The sequence below is a fragment of the Rhincodon typus genome, chromosome 13 (genome assembly GCF_021869965.1).
Source record: "Rhincodon typus isolate 14 chromosome 13, sRhiTyp1.1, whole genome shotgun sequence".
NCBI classification, from domain to species: Eukaryota; Metazoa; Chordata; class Chondrichthyes; order Orectolobiformes; family Rhincodontidae; genus Rhincodon; species Rhincodon typus.
Window position 1 is genome coordinate 68,986,090 of NC_063344.1, and position 24,375 is coordinate 69,010,464.

A 24,375-nucleotide genomic window follows, 5' to 3' on the forward strand; every position below is an offset into this window, starting at 1 on the left:
CACAGATTCAAGAAAGAAATCAATATGTTCCTGATGAAAAGCAGGATAAGGGGTTCCAGGGAGCAGGCAGGAATGTGGAGCTGAGACCAGGATAAGATCAGCCATGATCATTAAATAGCACAGCAGGACCAAAGAGCTAAATTGCCTCCTCCTACTCCTAGTTCCAAGTTCCTTAATGGAATTGGTGACCACCAGGCAGTCAAAGAGAAACAGGCAGGTAGTGCAGAGTTCCCTGGGGTCCTGCTCCTATATCATTTTTCTGTTTTGGCATCTAAGGAGGGTGGGCTACCTTAATGGAGCCCAGAACCTTGGCACCACAAGCAGCCTGACTGTATAGGGAAGAGGGTGCAGGAAGAAGAGAGCAGAAGTGATAAATGACAGGTTCATTAGACAGGGGAACAGACAGACATTTCTGCACCTGCAGTTCCAACTGCAGGGTGGTATTGTGTTTCCCGTATCAGGGTGGGGGATGTCACTGAACAGTTGTAAGACAGTCTGAAAGGGAAAGGGAAAGGTCACAAGACAAGAGGTTGTGGTACACAAGGGTGCCAATAATAAAAGTAGAATGAGGATCTTGCTTCAAGAGTTCAGGGATTCAGGCTGTAAACTAAAGAGCAGGACCTCAAAGGTTTTAATCTCTGGATTTCTCCCGGTGCCATGTGCTAGTGAGTACAGAAATAGCAGAACAGGGTAGATGAGTAAGTGGCTCAAGAGTTGGTGTAGGAAGAAGGGTTTTAGATTTCTGGATCATGGAGAACATTTCTGGGGAAGGTGGGAATGGTCTGCACTTGAACTATAATGGGACCAACAATCTTGCGGGCTCTGTAAGTTTATGGCCTAGCTTCCTAAATTCTTGATGTAAGACCTCATTCCTCTTTTTACCTATATTATAGGCACCAATGTACACCAGGGCCTCTGCCACAAAAGGAAAAAGAAGGTCTGCAAAATAAAAAAATAAAACAAAAAAGGGTTTTTGGATTGGGGTAAGGCTAATTTAATTAAAATAAGGCAGGATTGGCCAAATCCAATACCATAATCCCCATGCCAAACCACAATACCACTCACCATCTTTTATCCTGTCCCCTCCAGACTAAATCAGTAAGTACCAACCATGGGGAAATCTCAGAAACTGTACTGACATGATATAAACTAAGTGGGTGTCCAGATGATGTCCATATTTAAAAGAAACACTCATTAATAAGGAAATATCCAATATAATGAAATTCTTTCTTTACATCTCTTATAAAAGCAAAGTTTCACTCCAGCACCTAACCTCTCCTGCATGTTTAAGTCAGTTTATGCATTTTTAAAGACATATTTGTGTCTGCTTTTAACATTCCTAAAGGATATCTGACGCCCTGAGGAGTAACTGACCTCCAGCCAAATTGTACCTGATCTCCATAAATCCTTGTAGCTATAACCCCATGTCCAAAAGGGTATCCCAGCAATCCAAAGGAATCCAGAAAATCCAGACCTGCACTTACTAGGTCTACACAGTTTAGCCCTTTTTTGTTTTCCAAGACTATGATGGTCTCCATTGAGGAGAAAATACTGGAAGGAGGTGATAATCTTGCATTCTGCCCTTGAATTCAGCATCTTACATTTTCATTGGTAAGGGACTGTCATTTCTGCTTGCATCCCAGAGGCAGTACATCAATTAAAATCAGATCCTGGAAGACCTGGTGTCTGAAACCACAGGTGTGGAGTTTAGACTAAGCAAAATTAGGTCAGTTCTCAATGTATTTCCTTTGGATATCTTTTTTGATGTGATCCCAGGATACTTTGGGGTGGGGGTCTGGAATCTTATGGAGCTGCATCATCTATCTTTGGTGGGGGCAGGGGAGTGTTGTTCACAGATTATTTGATGGGATCAGGTGCCCTTTCAGACTCTCAACTGTGCGGAAGAGGATTGTTCGTAAATGCTGCGTTGCCACCTTGGAATTTTTCACCTGTTCAGAAGTGTTGAGAAGTGACAACTGTTGAGATGTATCAACAATGTCAACAAGTGTCGAAAACTGTCAAGAAGCATCAACCTGTCAAGGCGACTTAGGAAAAGGAGCATTTTTCTCAGTTCAGTCAGCAATGTAGACTTTTAAGTAATATGGCTATGTTTCATTCCCTATGTGCAGATACTCAATCGGCTAGCAATGAAGAGGGCAAATGCGGAGGCTAGATGTAGAAATTAAGTTGGCATAGGGATATGAAGGACCATGGGAAGAAAGCATTAGGTGTCTTGGGTGAATTAAGGGAGTTTATTGGGGGGGTGGGGGTGGAATGGGGTGAGGAGAATAAGAAAGTTTAACATTTCTCCCCTTTTGGAGAAGTGCTGATGGGATCGAGTCCTGTGACACCACTGGATAGTGAAAGTGCGTACTTATGCATAAATACATTAACCAGTGGGGAGACAGGCAGAACCAGCAAGTTATAACAGTAGGGACAGATTGTTGCTCCTTGAATGAACAAGGATGGGACCTGTAGGGACAATGAGCAAACTGACCATAGCACCGTGATACGAGAGTGGGGAGAAAAGAGAAATGTAGCTGTGTCTGGATAGAGCACATGTGCTGAGTTCAAAGTAGTTAAGCATTTTTTTTAATTTTGGACAATCAAGTTAAACTCTAGAAGGGATGCGGTATTTGAGCTAGGGAGAAGCTGAAAAGGTTATTTTCCCTAGAGTGTCAGAGCCTGAGGGGTGACCTTACAGAAGTTTATAAAATCATGAGGGGCATGGATAGGGTGAATAGCCAAGGTCTTTTCTCCAGGGTAGGGGAGTCCAAAACTAGAGGGCATCGGTTTAAGATGAGAGGGGAAAGATTTAAAAGGGTCCTAAAGGGCGACTTTTTCATGCAGAGGGTGGTGCGTATATGGAAGGAGCTCCCACAGGAAATGGTGGAGGCTAGTACAATTACAACATTTAAAAACACATCTAGATGGTTACATGAATGGGAGAGTTTTAGAGGGCTATGGGTCAAATGCTGGCAAATGCTGGCAAATGGGACTAGATTCATTTAGGATATTGCACCGAAGGGTCTGTTTCCGTGCTGTACGTTTCTATGACTCTATAACTGGGAATAGTGTACTCAGGGGAATAAACATGGTTCTTGGTGGCCACAATTAAGAGTCTTGAAGGCTGTGTTGACTGCCTGGAACCCGGGTCCAGGATATCTCATCTGTACTGCAGAGGAACCTTGAATGGGAGGGGAAAGATCCAGTTGTTGTGATCTATGTAGGTACCATTGATATAGATAGAAAGAGGTTTAACTCAGAATATAAACAGCTAGGGGCCAAATTGAAAAGCAGAACCAAAAAAAAGAAGTAATAATGTTTGGATTGCTTCTGGAGCCTTGAGCTAACTGGCACAGGGTCAACAACATTAAAACAGGTAAATGCCTGGCTCAAAGATTTGGCCTGGGAGAAACTGGTTTGAATTTATGGGATGTCAGCACCAGGACTGGGGAAAGAGAGAGCTGTTCCAACGGGACAAGCTCCAGCTGAATCATACTGGCACCACAATTCTGCAGAATTGCATAACTAGGGCTATGCATAGGGTTTTAAACTGAACAGCGTTGGAGGGGTGGGGGTGGAGATTAATTGTTGTGTGGAAAGTTACGAAAGGAGAGGGTAGGAGTGCAGTTAGTTGAGAGCCTGATTGTTAGCCAAAAATAGAAAGGCAGGGACAGAATGTGTAAATATCATATTGCACCAAGGAATCATTAAAGTGTCAGGAAATTTGAAATAGAGAAAACTTAAATACTTTGTATCAGAATGCACAAAGCATTCAGAATAAAATTAATGAGTTAACAGGACAGACAGTGGTGAATCTGTCCGACTTGGTGGTGATTATGGAGACTCGGTTGCAGGGGGACAGATTTGGAATTTGAATATCTGGGGTACTCCATGTTTAAGGAGGATAGGCAGGAAGAAAAAGGAGGTAGCTTAGCTTTATTATTGAAGGAAGAGACCAGTACTGTAGTAAGAAATGGCAGTCTTGCTAGAAATAAGAAATAGCAAGTGAAATAAGTACCTGGTGGGAGTAATTTGTAGGTCTTCAAACACTAGGTTTACATTGGAGCCCAGTATAAACCAGGAAATACTGCAGGCTTAAGGAAAGTTGGAGAATGAGCGTGGGTGATTTTATTGTGCACATAGACTGGATTAATCAAACTGATTTGGGTAGTTCATGGGGGAGCTCATGGAGTGTAGCAGATTATTTGTTGGAGCAATAGGTTATGCAATCAACCAGGATGCAAACTATTCTGGATTTGACATTGTGTAATGAGGTGGGATTTGTGATCTCATTATAAAGGATCCTCTGGGGAAAAAGTGATCATAACATGCAAGAATTCCTAATTCAGTTTGGAGGCTAGAAACTAGAGTCCCACACTGGCATTCTAGAGTTAAACAAACAGAACGACATCTGCACAAGTACAGATTTGGACTTAGTGGACTGGACAAAATTAAAAGTTTGACTGACTGTCTAATGAGCAGGGGCATTTGTTTAAGGAGATATTCGATTCCTCCCAACTAAATCATATTCCAAAAAGGGGAAAAAGGACTGTAAGAGCAGGAATAAACATCCATAGCTATGCAAAGAATTTAAAGACAAAAGCAAAAAGACAAAACCTAAGGCATACCATATTTCAAAGGTGAGTGGCAGGCTGGAATTGGGAAACTTTTAAAGATCAATGAAGGGCTACTGAAAAAGTAATAATAACAGCAAATTATGAAAGAAACTTAGGAGATATGAAAACTGATTGCAAAAGATTATGGAAGTGTATGAAAGGGAAGAGATCAGTTAAAGTGAATGCTGGTCCTCTGGAGGATGAAACTGGGGAGGTAATAGTGGCAACACAGAAATGGCAGAGTTACTAAATCAATATGCCTCAGTTATCGCAGTGGATGACAGTAGTACCACCTCATTAATAAAATGTACTCTAGAAATTATAGAATGTGAGGAACTGAGAGCAATCACCACAAGGGAAAACGTACTAAGCAAACTATTGTGATTGAAGGCAGACAAGTCCCCAGGACCTGCTAGCTTACATCCTAGGGTCTTAAAAGGAACTGGCAGGAGAGATAGTGGATCCATTGGTTAAAATATTCCAAAATTCCCTGGGTGTGACAAAGGTTCCAGTGGATTGGAAAAATGTTAATATAATGCCTTCATTCAAAAAGAGAGGAAGGTAGAAACTAGGAATCTGCAGGGGGGTTCCGCTATAATGCGATAGTTGTGTTCCTACGCGACATCACATTATAGAAAATTGCGCTATAGAAATAATGGGGCTGATGGGAAAAGCAGGATTAAGGGGATGGCCATCAAAACAAAAATCACACAAAAGCCTAACACAAAAGGATAGCATAGTTTGAATAAATGTTTAATTCATATCTAATAAGGAAATTAAAGTAAACACCTTATCTTGGAAAAAAATGTCAAGATGACTTGATGGGGGAGTTGGTTTTGAGGTTCCTCTGTGGTTAATGCAGGGGCTGAAGGTGATCATCATTATCATCACCACCTCCAGGTGCAGTTGTGGTTACAGGGTTAGGGCGAAAAATAGTTAATCCAGAAGTGGATGGCTGTGGTTCATTGTCTTCTGACTGTTTCTTGGGGTTGGCTTAAAAAAAAAAATCCAGTTTTTGCTGCTTTGCCCTTTTCCTTCTTTCATAAAACAGCTGTTCATAGGGTGTCAAATAAGATCTTATCCTACCAACTGCTACCCTGCAGCGTTCTGCATTGTAATTTTTGTCCTCTAAGAGCTGAAACTGCTTCTCAATTTCTCTCAGGATAGAAGAGAAAACAGAAAGTGTAAAAGCTTTCATGGTACTGCATCCTGGACTTCTTCATCTTCATCTCCAGCTTCCACTTTCCCCTCATTGACAAGTTGTTGTAGATCAGCTGTAAAGAGGTCTTCACAGTAAGACTCTTCAACATCCTCACTCTTCACTTCAAGTCCAACTTGCTTTGCAAGATCAACACCATGTTCTTTGAATCTTGGGAGCTCCTCTGACGGATCAAAGGTTTTAAAATCTTGGAAAAAATCTGGGAGAAGCGTCCGCCAAACTGCACGCAGACAGCCCTTCCTGACATCACCCCAGGCCTCCACGATAATGTCAATTGCATTCTTGATGTTAAAAGATCTTCCAAAATTGAAGAACAGTGGACAAAGCCTGCAAAACGATCACGTGCTGTCAATGCCGACTCCTCCGCGCAACAATGGAATCGCGTTATAGCCAACGCAAGTTTACATTTTAGAAATAGTGTTCCCCTGTTCGTCAATCATGTTATGGCTAATTCACGTTGCTGGAATATGCATTATAGCAGAACCCCCTGTACAGACCAGTTAGTTTAATAGGTGTTCTTGGGAAATAGTTAGAATCCATTATTAAGGAAGTAATAACAGGAAATTCGTAATGGATTGAAAAAGATTATGGAGAGCAGGCAAGAAAGTGCGTAGAGGCAGAGATAAGATGAGACCAGTCATGATCGTATTAAATGGTGGGGTGGGTTCAAGCAGCTGAATTGGTTACTTGGTTACTCCTGCTCCTAGTTCTTATAAGTGGTTTCTTGACAATATTACCATCTCGAAAAAAGAAATGACTGGAGTTAAAAGAAAATGCTGTTCAGTCTTTCAGAGTGCCTGTTCATGCAAAGCTATTGTAGGATTGTTGCTGCACTACTGGATTTCCTAAACTGGTGCCTATTTAGTGAGCATTTGATGACTAGTTTCAACTGCTTATTAAATTGAAATGTTTGTTAGCATAAGGGACTAGGCATTTAAGGGTACCTTAGGCAGATGGCATTAGATTACATGGACTGGCAGGAGTTCCTATGAATTTTATTTCTATCAATAAGGTGTCTTCATAAGGGAGTAGTTGAACGAATTTCAATGCTTTTTGCAACTGAGGCATCAATACGTACTATCAAGGTGTGGAGCTGGAGGAACATAGCAGGCCAGGCAGCATCAGAGGAGCAGGAAAGCTGACATTTCGGGTCTGGACCCTTCTTTAGAAGACATTTCAGACTGTCCAGATCCAAAGCGTAAGCTTTCCTGCTCCTCTGATGCTGCCTGGCCTACTGTGTTCCTCTAGATCCACACCTTGTTATCTCAGACTCCAGCATCAGCAGTTCTTACTATCTCTTGGTGCATACTATCAACATGCATCTTGAGATATCCCCATTGAAAGTCGATGAGCTGACATTGAGAATGAAGGGTAAAATAAGTTGGACAGGGGGAATGAGTTGACATGAATGGAATGATTTGCCATAATGGTTATGAAGATGACTAGGGCACAGGAGTTATAAAGGACTATGTGTGATGAGAAATTAGATATAGGGAGTGCAGGTAACCATTCTAACAAAAAAAAAAAAAAAAAAAAAAATCAGGCTGTTAGAGCTGGGATTTCTTCCATCTGTGTAGCAGGAAAAGTAAATTGTAGTTTTCAGGTTCCATTCTGCAAGGATGCTAACTCCCACTTCAGCAGAGGCAATTGCTGGCGTAAAAGACCAGACACGCCACAAAAATTACACGTGCAAAGATTGAATTCCTTCACTACTGGCCCCGTGAAATTGTCAAGCACTTTGTTTGGAGGTGGCACTTGAGACTTTGGGTCACCTTCGCTACATTGTCGTGATACAGCACTGAAAATCTGGGACTAAATATCCCAGAGGTTTTGAAATAAATTGCACTCCGTACTCAAACTACAAAAAAAAAAGTAGCCTTGCCCAGATAGGGGATACTTCCAGTTGTAGAGAGGACTACAGTGAAGATAAGCCTTTCACAATATTGTGTCTGAAGGTGATGTTATCAGAGGCAGGATCCAATTTTATCACAAAATATCTGACCAAGAGACTACAAAAATCAGTGATGTGTTAGCGTTAAGAAAGGATGACAGAGGCAGCTTGGAGTCTCTCCACCCTTAAGAATGTGCAATTATTAGTACATTAAGAACTAAAGGTCAAGATGATTCCAACAAGCAACCCCCCAGGATTAAACTTATTTTCATTCTGTATACTGTGTATGGTCTAGTCACAATAATACTGTTTCTGTCCTGGAGAAAATATATTATTTATATTTCAAATAAGGCAACATAGCGTCTTGATGTGAACAAAAGCTGAGTCAACAATTAACCAGATGCATGGATTATATTAGAAACATAACTGGGGGTTGATGGGTGTGGGGCAGGGGGGGGGGGAGAAAGAGAGCAGGGTAGAGGGTAAAACTAGAGGCAGAATTCCACATCTCATTCCTTACCATTACCCAGCAGCCTCACAGACAGTAGAAAGATACAGATGAAAATACAATGAGATGAGGCCAAGTGGAACCCCACAGTATCAGTCACAGTGACTGGTTTGGTTGGCAGCGATTTTGTAGTAATTAGCAAATAATGCAAATATGCAAATTAACATAACGTAGGATCAGTCCACTTCCAAAGAAGTATCATCCTGTACTCGGAATGTTAGCTCTGTTTCTCCAAAGATACTATCAGACTTGCTGAGCTTCTTCAGCATCTTAAATCATCTCCTCAAAAGAATTATATGTGGTTGGACAGTCTTTACTAAACAAGTATTCTATTAAAGATTTACTGCCTTTAACGTGAGCTTTATGACGGCCACTTAAAAAGTTCCAAACATGGATTCCACTCGTCTTTGAGAATTCATTTATAATCACCTCATTGTTCCCGTTCCACGTATCTTCTTCAAAAATCTTCTCCCAATTGGTGTATGGAACAGGGTAGAACCAGTTGCTGGACAGGTACAGGATCCCTTTGCATTTTCTGTTCCGAAAGTAATCGAGATCATCAGTCCTACACCATTTCTTCAACATCCGGGTCATCAGTTTAGGGCCTTGATGACCCCAATCTGCTCCATTGTAATCCTCAACAAAATCCCTTAAGCAACTCTTGATAAAGGAATGAGAGCGGTTAAATCCCAAAGCTGCATTATTGGCATAATTACTAGATTCTTCACAGAGGAAGTTTTTGAAGTCCAAGGGTTTGATTGAAATGATATCCGTGTCCAGATAGATGCCCCCGTACTTCCACAGCAAGGCAAGCCGACAGCCATCTGCGAGCACATGGAACCAGTAGCTTTCTTTGCTGGGATCTACCTGGAACAGCGTAAAGGTTCATCACTTTTATCTTTTGATATTTTAAATGACCCTTCCCTCCAAATGCTATTCCCTCCCTCCACACAAAGCTCACTGGTTGAGCACCAATTCCTGAGAGCACTTTGTAACTGGCTGCAAGGTGGGTCACGGGGAGAGGAGAACCTGGGTTGGTTTAGTCTTAAACCTGCAGCCACCTTCCCCACTGTTCCCCGGGACAGTCTCTCATTTCAACCTCAAGAGCCAGTGCCCTGTGAACCACACCACAGCACACATCAAATAAAACTTTAGCTCAAACGGATACAAAAAACAACCCCTCAGTCTTCATATCGAGTGAGAATCCAATGACTATTTCTGACCACATTCCAGCTGTGTTCCATGGCTCATGCTGAAATATTGCTGTGGTATAGACAAATGTGCGTCTGCTTGAAATCTAAACTTGAGCTATCACCAGATTGAGTCACTGGATGAATGTACTACATTTTCAATCGCTCATCCTGCTCTCACACGTTGGATCCTTTCCTTCAACAAGGTACATCAAAGATAGAAGAGACAGTACACATACTCAGACATAAGTATATAAACTTTAAATGTAATAACTTGGTGGTTACAAATCCTGTCAAGCCTGATAAAAAATAATCTAAAATTTCCAGTTCATAGAAACCCAACATTTCAAAACTTTTCAGCTTGATCCTCCATTGTTTGTGTGGGAGGTCACAGCTTTGTTGGCCTTTACCTGACTTTCAACCAGTTTAATTGCAGCAAATAACCTCCATGGCCAATAGCAATGGTTTCCCATGACCCTCCATTTACCCAACTGGGCAGTAGCAGTGTGTCAGACTCTGAAGGCAGTAATGTGCTGGCTGACGAGGAAGAAACGCAGGGAGAGCGCAAATCCTCCGAGGAGGGGAATGAGGGTGATGAGGAGGATAATGAGGATAATGAAGCTCCAGTTATTGTCCAAGAGGAAAGTCCATGAGAGGAATACAAGACAACGGTCCAGACAGCCCAAGAGAACAGAGACCAAATGCTCCCAGGATTTTTAGGTGGAGACTTTTCATTTGCAAGTTCTAATGTCACTTGTGTCATTGTCCCTTCCCCATTTCCAATGCTCTCAGTAGCTGTTATTGTTCGCGACTCAATAAAAACTCAGTTTTTGTTTCTGTTGCTCATTTTTGGAAGAGCTAAAATGCCTACAACAATGTCTATGATAAAGCAGTGGTGATACATTGAGCACTTCCACTGGATTGTTCCTCTACTTGTTGGCATTAAGATGGTCCTTGTACCCGAGTAATTTCAGGGAAGCCACTCCCTTATGTGGCTACCAGGCCTTCACACTATAGTTTGTCCATCAACATTTTTCTGGGGGGAGGTGATGATGCAGTGGTAATATCACTGGGATTGTAATCCTGAACCCCAGGACAACGTTCTTGGGATGTGATTCAAATCCTACCAATGCAAATGGTGAAATCTGCATTAATAGGAGAGTCGCCATTGAGAAGTCAGGGGAAAATACATTAGCCATCGACAACAAGTTTACCATTCATGATAGTCAGGGCACAGTAAAGGGAGGGAAAAGACTTCTGGTTTAAAGTGCATTTATTTCAACGCACGAAGCCTGACTGGTAAGGCAGATGAGCTCAGAGCATGGACTGGCTCTGGGGACTGGGATATTACAGGTGTAACAGAAACATGGCTGAGAGTTGGGCAGGACTGGCAGCTCAATGTTCCAGGATACAGAAGCTACAGGCATGACAGAAGTATAAGGAGACGAGGGGGAGTTGCCTTTTTGATAAGGGAGGACACAGCAACAATGCTTAGAGAAGATATTCTTACGGGGTCATCAAATGAGGCCATATGGTTAGAACTTAGAATCAGGAAGAGGATGGTCTCTCTGTTGGGACTGTATTATAGACCCCCAAATAGCCAGTGGGTACTAGAGGAGCAGATGTGTAGAGACATTGCAGATACCTTTAGAAATAATACAGTAGTATTGGTTGGCGATTTTAATTTCCCCTGTACCGACTGGGCTACCCAGTGTATACGAGGCCTGGACAGGGTGGAATTTGTCAAATATGTCCAAGAAAGCTTCCTAAATCAATATGTAGAGCATTACTCGGGATGGTGCGACCCTGGACCTCCTCTTTGGAAACGAGGTCGGGCAAGGGACTGAAGTGTCAGTCGGAGAGCTCTTTGGGTCCAGTGACCATAACCCTCTCAGTTTTAACATAGTTGTGGCAAAAGATAGGACAGGTCCACAGGTTAAGGTGCTAAACCAGAGCAGGACCAATTGTGGGGCCATTAGGCAGGATCTAGCAGCAGTCGATTGGGTGAGTCCATTTGAAGGAAAAGGAACGACTGGCAAATGGGAGGTTTTTCAAAGTGTGATATCAAGATTCCAGGGACAGTGTGGCAAATCACAAGATACATCTAGCAGACGAGCTTAAAGATAATCCCAAGAGATTCTATAGCTATATTAAGAGTAAAATGGTGTCTAGGGAGGGAATAGGTCCCCTTAAAGATCAGCATGGAGTCTATTTGTGGAGGCGCAGGAGTTGGGTGGGTGGAGTGGGGGAGATTTTTAATGAATATTTCTCCTCCATGTTTATTGAGGAGAGAATCATGGACGTTAAGGAAATAAGGCAAACCAGTGGGGGTGTTTTGGACAACAAACACATTAACAGAGAGGAGGCGCTTGCAGCCTTAGATCGCAATAAAGTGGACAAATCGCCTGGGCCTGATCAAGTCCATCCTTGGACATTGCGGGAGGCTAGGGAAAGAATTGCAGAGACCCTGGCAGAGATTTTTGCTCCATCTTTAGCCAATGGTGAAGTTTTGAAAGACTGGAGGATGGCTAACGTTGATCCATTGTTTAAGAAAGGTAGCAAAGACAAACCAGGGAACTACAGGCCAGTGAGCCTGACATCAGTGGTAGGTACATTATTAAAGAGGATACTGAAGGACAGGATCAACCAAGATTTGGATCATCAACATCCGATTAGGGATAGTCAGCGTGGATTTGTGCGCAGGAAGTCACGTCTGACAAATCTTTGATTTTTCAGAAGAGGTAACCAAGAGGATGGATGAGGGTAGGGCAGTGGATGTTATCTATATGGACTTTAAGGCCTTTGACACGGTCCCACACGACAGGCAAGTCATGAAGGTTAGGTCACATGGGATCCAGGGAGAGCTAGCTAATTGGATTCAAAATTAGCTCGATGGTAGGAAGCAGAGGGTGATGGTCAAAGGTTGTTTTTTGGACTGGAGGCCTGTGACTAGTGGTAAGTCCCAGCACCGATCCCTGTGACCTTTGTTATTTGTTATTTACATTAATGATCTAGATGTGAATGTTCAAGGCATGATTAGTATGTTTGCAGATGATACAAAATTAGGAGGTATCACTGATAGCGAGGAAGGTTACCAAAAATTACAGAGGGATCTTGATCAGATGGGGAAGTGGGCTGAGGATTGGCAAATGCAATTCAATACAGATAAGTGTGAAGTGCTGCACTTTGGAAAGTCAAAACAAGGTAGGATTTATACAGTAAATGGGAAGGCCCTGAGGATTGTTGTGGAACAGAGAGACCTAGGAGTACAAGTTCATAGTTTGTTGAAAGCAGTGCCACAGGTGGACAGGGTGGTGAAGAAGGCATTTAGCATGCTGGCCTTCATCAGTCAAGGCATTGAGTATAGGAGTTGGTATGTGAAATTACAGTTGTATAATTCACTGGGGAGGCCGCACTAGGAGTAATGTGCACAGTTTTGGTTACCGTGTTATAGGAGAGACATGGTTAAACTGGAAAGTGTGCAAAGAAGATTTACAAGGATGCTGCCAGGACTAGTAGGCCTGAGTTATAGGCTAGGATTGGACTTTATCCCTTGGAATGTAGGAGAAGGAGGGGTGACCTTATTGAAGTGTACAAGGTCATGACGAGCATAGATAGGATGAATGCATTTAGTCTTTTTACCAGAGATGGTGAATTGAAAACTGGAGGGCATACGTTCAAGATGAGGGGGGAAGATTTAAGAAGGTCCTGAGGGGCAACTTCTTCACACAGAGTGGTGCGTAATGGAATAGGCTGCAGGAGAAGGTGGTTGAGACAGGTAAAATAGCAATATTTAAAAAACATTTGGATAGGTATGTGGATGGGAAGGGTTTACGTGGGATATGGGCTAAACATCGGCAATTGGAACTACCCGAGTTAGCACCATGATCAGCATGGACCAGTTTGGGCTAAGGGCCTGTTTCCATGCTGTCCTACTCTATGACTATTTTTGTTCACTGCCTTGTAAGGGTGGTAGAGGCAGAAACCCTGCAAGTATTTAACTCGTATTTAAATGTGCACTTGTGATATCAAGGCACGAAAGTTCATGGGCCAAGTGCTATAAAGTAGGGCTAGAATAGTTACGTACTTGCTTTTTACTGGTGCTGTAGATCTAGATGATCACAATCCCTTCACTATTTCACCACACACCCAGACTGCACAGGGCTGTGATTTATTGTTTCGCTCAGCAGCAGTGTAAAACAGCTAGTAAATAAGCAAAATATCACGTGAGCTGGCCATTTCACTGACTTAACGTTACAGCCTTCCTTCGAGAAGGGCTAACACAGGATAAACCTGACACTTGTGAAATCTGTCAGAGCTTCCTGAGGCACATAGGGAGAGGAGGCTTGTGACAGAAGACCCAATGCTCAGCACTTTGCAGCGCATCACTTCCTGTTGCTGTTTGAAGATACTCCTAATCATTCCAGCCCTTGCCATCACTGAAGTTGCCAAGGTAATAACCTCCAACATGGAGCTGGAGCTGATTCCTGAAAGCTGCGTGGCCCCTTTAAAGCACTCATGCTTTTTGTTTTAAACCTCCTGGAGGGCGAGGTCTGACTAATGGCTCAGTGAGAACAGATTTCTGCTGAATGTGAACCTGTGTAAAAAGGGCGGTGTCCTTTCTGCCCATCTATTCAATCAACAGCTCCTTGAGGGAGATGGGGTGATGTCATAGGGGTCAAATTGCAGGGGTGGGGGGGTTGCGTAGATGTTAGGTGGTGGGTTAAGAGTAGGGGGCTTGATCAATGGAAAGGGAGATAGAGGGGCATGGTTGAAGGAGGGTGTATTTGAGATTTGGGGTGAGGAGATAGAGTTGGATGTCAAGGTGGTTGGAGATGGGGAAACTGGTGACAAGGAGAGGTAGAGGTAGAGGTAGAGGTAATGTGGGTACTGATGAAAAGGAAGATGGGGGTGTGCTGTGAAAGGAAAGGAGATATGCACATGCCTATCTACTTTCCTCCCCCCTCTCCCACTGTACAAACTAATGAATGACTGAAAGTTCCCCTGCCCCATAGGCCCAAATGCCTTTGTACCATTCCCCCTCCCCACCCAGGGTCATCAAAAATCTGAAACATGAACATGGGATCATACCAGATGCATTCCTGCAGTCTACAGCAGTTATTACAGTGAAAGTCATACAGACCTGCACATCCCCCACTTCTCCTGTTCCCATATAGGGAGGCAACGGCCTAGTGGTATTCTCGCTGGACTGTTAATCCCAAGACCCAGATAATGTTCTGGGAACCCAGGTTCAAATCTTGCCACAACAGACGGTGGAATTTAATAAAACACAAAAATCTGGAATTAAGAGTCGACCGATGACCAGGAATCCATTGCTGATTGCTGGAAAAACCCATCTGGATTCACTAATGTCCTTTAGGGAAGGTACTGCCATCCATACCTGGTCTGGCCTATGTTGAATCCAGGCCCACAGCGATGTGGTTGACTCTTAACCCCCCCTCTGGGCAATGAGGGATGGGCAACAAATGCTGGCCTAGCCAGCGATGGCCTCATCCTGTGAAAGCTGCCTCCATCGCTGATACAGACTGGATAGAAATCCTTGCAACCGGAGAGGACAAACACCCCTACCCCAGCCCTTCCCCCACCAAAACCAAACCTGACCTTAAACAGCTTCCCAACCATCTCTCAATCTGCCAGCAGGACACAAACTCAATGCCACCTAGCCCAGTCTTGACCACTACCCTCCATAGCTCCTGCTGGACCACATTTCTCCCAACCACCCTAACCTGTCTGAATCATTCCATCATTAACCTGACCTTGCACCTTGGCACCCTATCCACTTGGCATCCTACCATATGGCACCCAACTCCCTATGGGGCAGGCAACCTACCCAGCTGGCACCCCAGCATCTTACCGGACATCTCCCTGGAACATGTGGATAACAAAGGACATCTACGTCAGACTCCAATTTATTGATTTTAGCTCCACCTTCAACACCATAATTCCAACAAAACTCATCTCTAAATTCTGAGACCTAGGACTCTGCAACCCACTCTGCTGTCTATCAAGGATCCAGTTGCAATCAATAAGAATTGGTGACAACACCTCCTCCACCGTAATCGTCAACACCGGTGCCCCACAAGGCTGCGTACTCAGCCCCTTATACACTCACGACAGTGTGGCCAAATTCAACTCTAACTCCATTCACCAGATTGATGATGACACTACTATAGTGAATTGGATCTTAAACAACAGAGAGCTCAGTGGCATGGTGTAATGACAACAACCTCTCCCTCAATGTCAGCAAAATGAAGGAGCTGGTTATTGATGTCAGGAAGCTGAGAGGAGGGCACGGCCCTGTCTGTATCAATGGTGCTGCAGTGGAGGTGGTTGATAGCTTCAAGTTCCTAGGAGTAAAAATCACCACTGTCCTGGTCCATACACATTGACACACTAATGATTAAGAAAGCACACCAAAGCCTCTACTTTCTCAGGAGGCTAAGGAAATTTGACAAGTCCACAATGACTCTTCCCAATTTTTACGATGTACCATAGAAAGCATCCTATCCAGGCACATCACAGCTTGGTACGGCAACTGCTCTGCCCAAGATCACAAAAAATTACAGAGAGTTATGAATGCAGCCCAGTCCATTACACAAACCAGCCTTCCATCTACACTTGCCACTGCCTCAAGAAAGCAACCAACATCAAAGACCCCTCCCACCCTGGTTATAGTCTCTTCCACTCTCTTCCATCAGGCAGAAGATAAAAAAGTTTGAAAACAGGAGCCAACAGGTTTAAGAACAGCTTCTCCCCTGCTGTTATCAGACTTATAACGTACCTCTCACTATAATTCTGCATTCTGTTCTATTACCCTGATGTATGTACCTACATACGTATGGGTATGATCTGCCTAGATAGCATGCCAAATAATACTTTTCACTGTATCATGATCCTTGTGACAATAATAAAATCAAATCACCTTCTCCCCACGCATGTGGCATTCTATCCGCGGAACCGACCCCTTACCTAGCAGCACCCTACCCAGCTGGCAATTTACTAAACTGGTACCCTACCCCCTCAACCTCTACAATCTGCATCAGATTACCACCCCTCAGAAAATCTGGCCCATATTACCCAAAGCAATAGATCACAAGCAAACACAGAATGCTGGAGAAACTCAGCAGGTCTGGCAGCATCTGTGCAGGGAGAAGCAGAGTTAATGTTAAGTCTGGTAGGACTCTTCAGAACTTCTTCCACAGATACACTCCAGACCTGCTGAGTTTCTCCAGCATTTTTGTGTTTGTTTCAGATTTTGCTTTTATGACAGAAGATTTGATCCTGGTTCCCCTCCAGCTGTGTGTCAGGGATTAATTAGCTGAGTCACCAATTAAAACCGCTACCATCCTCCTGGGAATGGTTCCCCTGACATCTATTGTCTAAGCCACACTCTCTGTTCTGAAATGAATGAAGTCATTTCAACATAGTATAGTTGTGAAATTAACTGGGATAGACAGACAATCCCCATTGTAACAAACAAACATGAGAGAAACACAAAGCAAAACATTAGTCTAACTTTTGCTGGATAAAGACTGAATTAATATTCTCTGGGGAGTTTCCAGACTAATGGTCCCCATCCCACCAATGAGCAAAATGCAGTCTGAATAATTGAGATAAACATTTGATTTTCAGGAAGGAAATGATCCTGGTCTTCTTTCAGATTCTGCAAATGATATTGTCTGGACCTGAAACTGAAATTCAATAAAAATGCACAGGAATTCCAGTTCAGCATGATCTATCCTTGCACATATAGAAACTGGGATTTAGCTTGTCACTGTAAAGTTTATTACTTCATTTGTCAGATTGGTGACCAACAGCAGCTTTTACCATCCACAAATCAAGCAGCTAGCTCCTTACAATTCCTTACCTTCTCATACCATCCAGCCAAGGGTGTGTCGCTGAATAATTCTTTAGGATTCAAGGGCAAGATGACCACATTCTTGAATGAAGAAAGCAGAGGGATGGCTTTGTACTCAGGTTCTTGATATGCAGATATATTCCCATTGAATGCTCTCATGAAAAAATAAACTGTTTTTTTTTCGTTTAGTCTAGCTGCTGATTCAATACTGCACATGACCAATGGGGAAGGATCTAGCTCATTGGACGTTTGCACAAACATTATCCCAGGTTCTTTGGTTGGATGTTGATGTTGAATCCTAGTGTTTTTAGAGGAGACCTGGCCAGATGCGGTCAATTCCATTGGGGAAGCTTCTGTTGGTTTTCTCGAGTTGTCTCCTTGATTATTCATTGGGGTACTTTGCATGAAAATTGCATAATTTAGCATGCTTCTATGTGGATTGTTTACCATATAAATGAGAAACACAATCAAAGCGACCACGAAGATGCCAATTACCATGCGAAGTGACATCTTATGTTGTTTCATAACTGGATATTTTTCTTGGATAACTCCTGTGAAAAGAAAGAACCATTAAGATGTCAGTAAAACAGCCAGGTCTGCTTTATACCTTTGACATGTACTGGCTTTGAGCCCAAAAGACAAACTCTTTGGTTGCTGGAAATCAAAATAAAAACAGAAAATGCTGGAACTGCTCAACAGGGTCTGACAATGTTTATGGACTGAGAAGCAGAGTCAATGTGCTCAACTTGACCAAAGACTCAGCCAATTTCAAAGAGTTTCATAGAAAGTTTGTCTTTGTGGGTATCAGCAGTTCTTGCTCACACAGTTCTCTGAAGATCACTTTAGGATCAAGGTGGTATGCCACAATGACACCTGGCTCATATCATCATGCTCTCGCAAGCTGCACGAATACGTAAAACTGCTGAGACCTCCCAGGAAATTTAGCGCCAACACTATCTTTAAAACTGTTGTGTGTCGGATCAAGTGCTGTCAGTTGGGAGATCCTGAGTATGAAGGATTTATTTTTAAATCACTCATGGGATGTGGGTGTTGCTGGCTGGGTCAGCATTTATTGCTCATCCCTAGTTGTCCTGAGAAGATGGTGGTGAACTGCCTTCTTGAACTGCTGCAGTCTATGTGCTGTAGGTAGACCCACAATGCCCTTAGGGAGGGAATTCCAGGATTTCGACCTAGTAACACTGAAGGAACTGCGATATATTTTCCAAGTCAGGATGATGAGCGGCTTGGAGGAGAACTTGCAGGTGGCCATGTTTCTATGTATCTGCTGCCCTTGTCCTTCTAGATGGAAGTGGTTATGGGTTTGGAAGGTGCTGTCTAAGGATCGTTGGCAACTTTCAGTGCATACACACTGCTGCTACTGACCATCGGTGGAAGGAGTGGATGCTTGAGGATGTGGTGCCAATCAAGCGGGCTGCTTTGTTCTTGGATGGTGTCAAGCTTCTTGAGTGTTGTTGGAGCTGCACCCATCCAGGCAAGTGGGGAGTATTCCATCACACTCCTGACTTGTGCCTTGTAGATAGCTTTGGGAAGTCAGGATGAGTGTCACTCACCACAGCATTCCTAACCTCTGACCTGCTCTTGTAGCCACTGTGTTTATACGGCAAGTCCAGTTAAATTTCTGGTCAATGATATTGCTCTGGACTTGACTGACAGAGGCAAACTGGCAACCTGCATTGTTGACAGGAATCTTGAGGTACGGTGGACTAGGTGATGGAGAGGAGAGTTTTTCCTCAGGGCTACCAGAGGAGACCATGACATAAGACTCTGCCAACTTGGTCAGACAATGCCACATGGGTCAATGCAGTGCCCACACTTCTGGAGGAATACCCTGAAAAGTGGCAAAAGCATAAACTCACAAATGAGATCACAGCAGTGTTATTAAAACTGGAGGAGATCACTGACAGTGCCAAAGCTTTGACAAAGCAAACATGAACAAGACAGATCTAGATGTGACAAGGAGAGTATAATGATCAGCTCAGCCTTTTGTTTGGGGCAAAGATTTGCAAATGGACGTCAGAAGTGAAGAGAGATCAGTCAGCCACTTCAGACACAACAAGGGAGCAGTGCTCAGTGTATGAACATACACACGAGTTATTAATGGGAGTCAACCATTCAGCCTTGAGACAGCTGCAACATTTAATAAGATCGTGGCTTCCTTGATTGGAAGCTCAAATCCACATTCCTGCCTACTCCTGATAACCGAAAGAACTGCGGATGCTGTTTTTCCCTCAGCAAGTCTGGCAGCATCTGTGAAGGAAAAAAACTTGGATTTTCTCCTTCACAGATGCTGCCAGACTTGCTGAGCTTTTCCAGCAACTTAGGTTATCAGGAGTAAAAACACTCACCTCCCTTTCAGAGACAAGGTGCAGGGCTGGATGAACACAGCAGGCCAAGCAGCCTTTTCTGATGAAGGGTCGAGGCTGACGTTTCGGGCCTAGACCCTTCAGCAGCCTTTTCTGATGAAGGGTCGAGGCTGACGTTTCGGGCCTTTCTGCTCCTATGATGCTGCTTGGCCTGCTGTGTTCATCCAGCCCTGCACCTTGTTGTCTCGGATTCTCCAGCATCTGCAGTTCCTACTATCTCTGATTCAATTCACCTCCCTTTCAGTCCCAGCTAAGAATCTACCTACCTCTGGCTTAACAATATTCAAGAATTCTGTTTCCACCATCTTTTCGGAAAATGGGTTCTGAACAAACACTCACCAAGTTCCGAGAGAAAGACTTGCACCAGAACGGGTGACCTTGTAACTGTAAACTTCAGTAACAAGAAATGAAAAGCTAGCTAACGGCAGGGACCTGTGTAGGGAATGTATATGTGACTATAAATTTTAATTAATATTTAATAGATACTGTTTTGTGTCAGCCCAAGTTAACCTGCTGGGAGTCAATTGTTCTTTTGTTTGGATGCATTTTCATGGTAATTTAGTGTAGGAGAGTGAAAACAAAAATATTGGCAGTAAAGCTCGTTAAGACATGCAAGATTAACTACTTAGAAATGAGGTGTCAACTTACTGGAGCCACAACACAGGAAAACAGAGGATAAACAACATAAGGCAACCCGTGTTAGGCAGAGCCAAATGACTCAACATGATCAGATCTCAATTTTGTATTCCTGCCACATCATAACATTCATGCCACACAAATGCCAGGCAATGAGCATCTCCAAAGAGACACAATCTAACCAATGCTACTGGGCATTCAATAGTGTTACCATCACCGAATACCCCACTATTAACTATCATTGACCAGAAATTCAACTGGACTCACCATATAAACGCAGTGGCTACCACAGCAGATCAGAGGTTAGGAATACCGCGGTGAGTAACTCATTTCCTGACTCCCCCAAAGCCTGTCCATCATCTACAAAGGCACAAGTCAGGAGTGTGATGGAATACTCCCCACTTGCTTGGATGGGTGCAGCTCCAACAACACTCAAGAAGCTCAACACCATCCAGGACAAAGCAGCCGCTTGACTGGCATCACATCTATAAACACCCTTCACGAAAGCTCAGTAGCAGCAGTATGTACTACCTACAAGATGCTCAGTAGTAATTCAAAGATCCTCAGACAGCACCTTCCCAATCCACAACCACTTCCATCTAGAAGGACAAAGACAGAAGATACATGGGAACACCACCACCCTGAAGTTCACCTCCAAGGCACTCACCATCCTGACCTGGAAATATTTGGCAGTTCCTTCAGTGTCCTGAGGTCTAAATCCTGGAATTCCCTCCATAACGACATTTTGGGTCTGCACGTGGGCTGCAGCAGTTCAACTGGACAGCTCACCACCACCTTTTCTCAAGGGTGACTAGCAATAAATGCTGGTCCAGCCAGCAATGCTCACATCCCATCAGCGAGTTTTCAAAAAATCCACTCGTGAATCATGAATGGTGGTTGACAATGAAAGAACTAACTGCAGTAAGAGACTCCACAAATACCTGCATTCTCAGTGACAGAGTTCAGCACATCAGTACAAGAGATAATGCTGAAGCACTTGCAGCAAGCTTCAGCCAGAAGTGCCCAGTGGATGATCCAACTCAGCCTTCTCTGGTGGTCCCCAGCATCACAGATTGGTCTTCAGCTAATTTGATTCACTCCATGTGGTATCACAAAACAGTTGGAGGCACTGGATACTGCAAAGGCTATGGGCCCTGACAACATTCTGGTAGTACTATAGATTTGTGCTCCAGAACTTGCTGCTCCCCTGGTCATGCTTATCCAGAACAGTCACAACACTAGCTTCTACCCAATGTGGAAAAATTTCCCAGGTATATCTTGTACACAATTACTGCCAGGCCAGTGATGGAAGGTGTTGTGAACAATGTTACCAAGCAGTGGCTTTCTGAAGGATCTATTTCCCTAGTGCCATTCCACTACCTTCTCCACAGAACTCCAGCACATTCTTCCTTTTCAGATAATTCTCAGGCAGTGCATTCTAGATCTGAAGAACTCGCTGCAAGGAAACTCTTTCATGTCCCCATTGCTTCTTTTGTTAACATCCTCAACATGCACCCTCTTGTTCGCAATCCTTTCATTAATGGGAATAGTTTACCCTATTCTATCAAGAGCCTTCATGATTTTGAATAGCTGTATCAAATCTCCTCTCAATCTTCTCTTTTCCAAGAAAACTAGTCCAAACCTGTTTAATCTGTCCTAACTAAAGGGTTCTACATCCACGGGTCATTCTTGTTCATGTTTTTTCTGCATTGTCTCTTGTTGCCTTCATTTCTTTCCTGAAGTTTGGCACAGAGAATGAGGTGAAATATGTCACTGGAGTAGTAGACAAATTTAATGGAACCAAGAGAGATAGTAAGAACTGCTGATGCTGGAGTCAGAGATAACACAGTGTGGAGCTGGAGGAACACAGCAGGTCAGGCAGCTTCTGAAGAAGGGTCCCGACCTGAAACGTCAGCTTTCCTGCTCTTCTGATGCTGCTTGGCCTGCTGTGTTCCTCCAGCTCCACACTTTGTTATCACTAGCAAAGAGGATCTGTTTATGCAGCTAAGGGACCGACTTCAAAACAAAACCACAAAGACAATATTCTCTGAATAACTTCCTGAAGGGCACGCAAACTTAAATAAATAACATTGGGAGTTGAATGCATGGTGATGGCAGAGTGGTATTATCGCTAGACTATTAATTCAGAAACTCAGCTCATGTTCGTAGAATTCCCTACTTTACAGAATAAGGCTATTCAGACCATAGGGTCCAGACCGACCCTCCAAAGAGGATGCTACCAGACGTACCCCCTACCCTATCCCTGTAACCCAGCATTTCCCATGGCCAAACCATCTAACCTGCACATCTTTAGACTGTGCGAGAAAACGGGAGCATCTAGAGGAAACCCATGCAGACACGGGGAAAGAGAGCCACTTGAGGCTTGAATCCCACCTGGGTCCCTGGTGCTGTGAGGCTGCAGTGCTAACCACTGAGACACCTGCCACCCGGATAAAGTAGGAACAAAGAATCTCTTAAAAAGTGAGGTACAGGCACCACTGGGACCTGGGTTCAAATCCTGCCATGGTAGATGGTGGAATTTGAATTCAATTAAAACAAAATTGGAATTAAGAATCTACCGATGACCGTGAAATCATTGCCGACTGTCAGTAAAAATCCCACATGGCTGACTAATGTCCTTCAGGGAAGGAAATTTGCCACCCTCACCTAGTCTGGCCTACATGTGACTCCAGACCTATAGCAATGTGGTCACCCTCTGGGCAATTTGGGATGGGCAAATAAAAACTGGCCGAGCAAGTGATGTCCAAATCCTGTGAATGAAAGAAAAAAATAATTTCATGGGGTACAGGTACAGGCACTAGTGGGAGCTGCACTGTTCGGATAGTCTTCACCTGAACTCTGCTGGGACCAATATCCTGGACAGACGTATGACTAGGATTGTAGAGCAGATTTTAAACATGCTAATAGTTATGGGATGTGGGGTTGGTGGTTGTCAGGGGAGGTTTGGAAAGTTAAAGGGAAAGGATGAGGCAATAGCCCAGTGTAGGGAAATGAGATTACCGCAGTCATACAGCACAGAAACAGACCCTTCGGTCCTTCTCGTCCATGCTGACCAGGTTTCCGAATCTGAACTAGACCTATTTGCCTGCATTTAACCCATATCCCTCTAAAATCTTTCCTATTAACGTACCTGTCCATGTGTATTTTAAATTCTGTAATTGTACCTGCATCTACCACTTCCTCTGGCAGTTCATTCTACACACAAACCTCCCTGTGTGAAAAAACTGCCCCTCAGGTCCCTTTTCAATCTTACACCACTCACCTTAAAATTATACCCTCTAGTATGGAACTCCCCCACCCTAGGGAAAAGACAAAGGGTAACATGGTGGCTCAGTGGTTGGCACTGCTGCCTCACAGCACCAGGGTTAGATTCCAGCCTTGGACGACTGTCTGTGTGGAGTTTGCACATTCTCCCAGTGTCTGCGTGGTTTTCCTCCAGATGCTCCGGTTTCCTCCCACAGTCCAAAAATGTACAGATTAAGGTGGATTGGCCATGCTAAACTGCCCGTAAGTCCAAGGATGTGCAGGCTAGTTGGATTGGCCGTGGGAAATGTGGGGTTAGGATGATTGGGTAGGAGTTGGGTCTGGGTGGGATGCTCTTCAGAGGGTTGGTGTAGACTTAATGGGCCGAATGGGTATGGGTTCTAGGATCTTTTCACCTTATCAATGCCTCTGATGATTTTAGGTGGTCACACTTCAACCTCCTACTTGAGGCAAGGGGAGTAACGCAGGAATGCAATTGGAAAATACAGAGCAAAGATGAGAATTTACCAGCAGATAAGACCAGAGTGTGCAAGAATAATAAAAAAGATGGAGTTAAAGCCTCTGAACCTAAAACACGTAACATTCATAACCAAGGATACAAACCAAGACACTAACAGCATAGACATAGTAGGAACTGCAGATGCTGGAGAATCTGAGATAACAAGGTGTCGAGCTGGATGAACACAGCAGGCCAAGCAGCATCAGAGGAGCAGGAAGGCTGACGTTTCGGGCCTAGACCCTTCATCTGGTGAAGGGTCTAG

At 43.7% G+C, this 24,375-nt stretch overlaps 1 protein-coding gene across 2 annotated transcripts in view; it reads right to left on the reverse strand.

Moving 5' to 3' along the window:
- LOC109937588 (alpha-1,4-N-acetylglucosaminyltransferase-like) overlaps positions 1-24,375 on the reverse strand; it is a 47,700-nt gene that overhangs the window by 12,853 nt on the left and 10,472 nt on the right. Inside the window, exons 2-3 of one of the 2 annotated variants that reach the window (XM_048604221.1) lie at positions 17,319-17,860; positions 8,670-9,107 (exon numbers count right to left, since the gene is read on the reverse strand). In XM_048604221.1, coding sequence (XP_048460178.1) covers positions 8,670-9,107; positions 17,319-17,834 — 954 coding nt within the window. In that variant the 5' untranslated portion in view covers positions 17,835-17,860. Of the gene's footprint in view, positions 1-8,070; positions 9,108-17,318; positions 17,861-24,375 lie in introns of those variants that run through there. The other variant, XM_048604220.1, reaches the window with a different exon arrangement.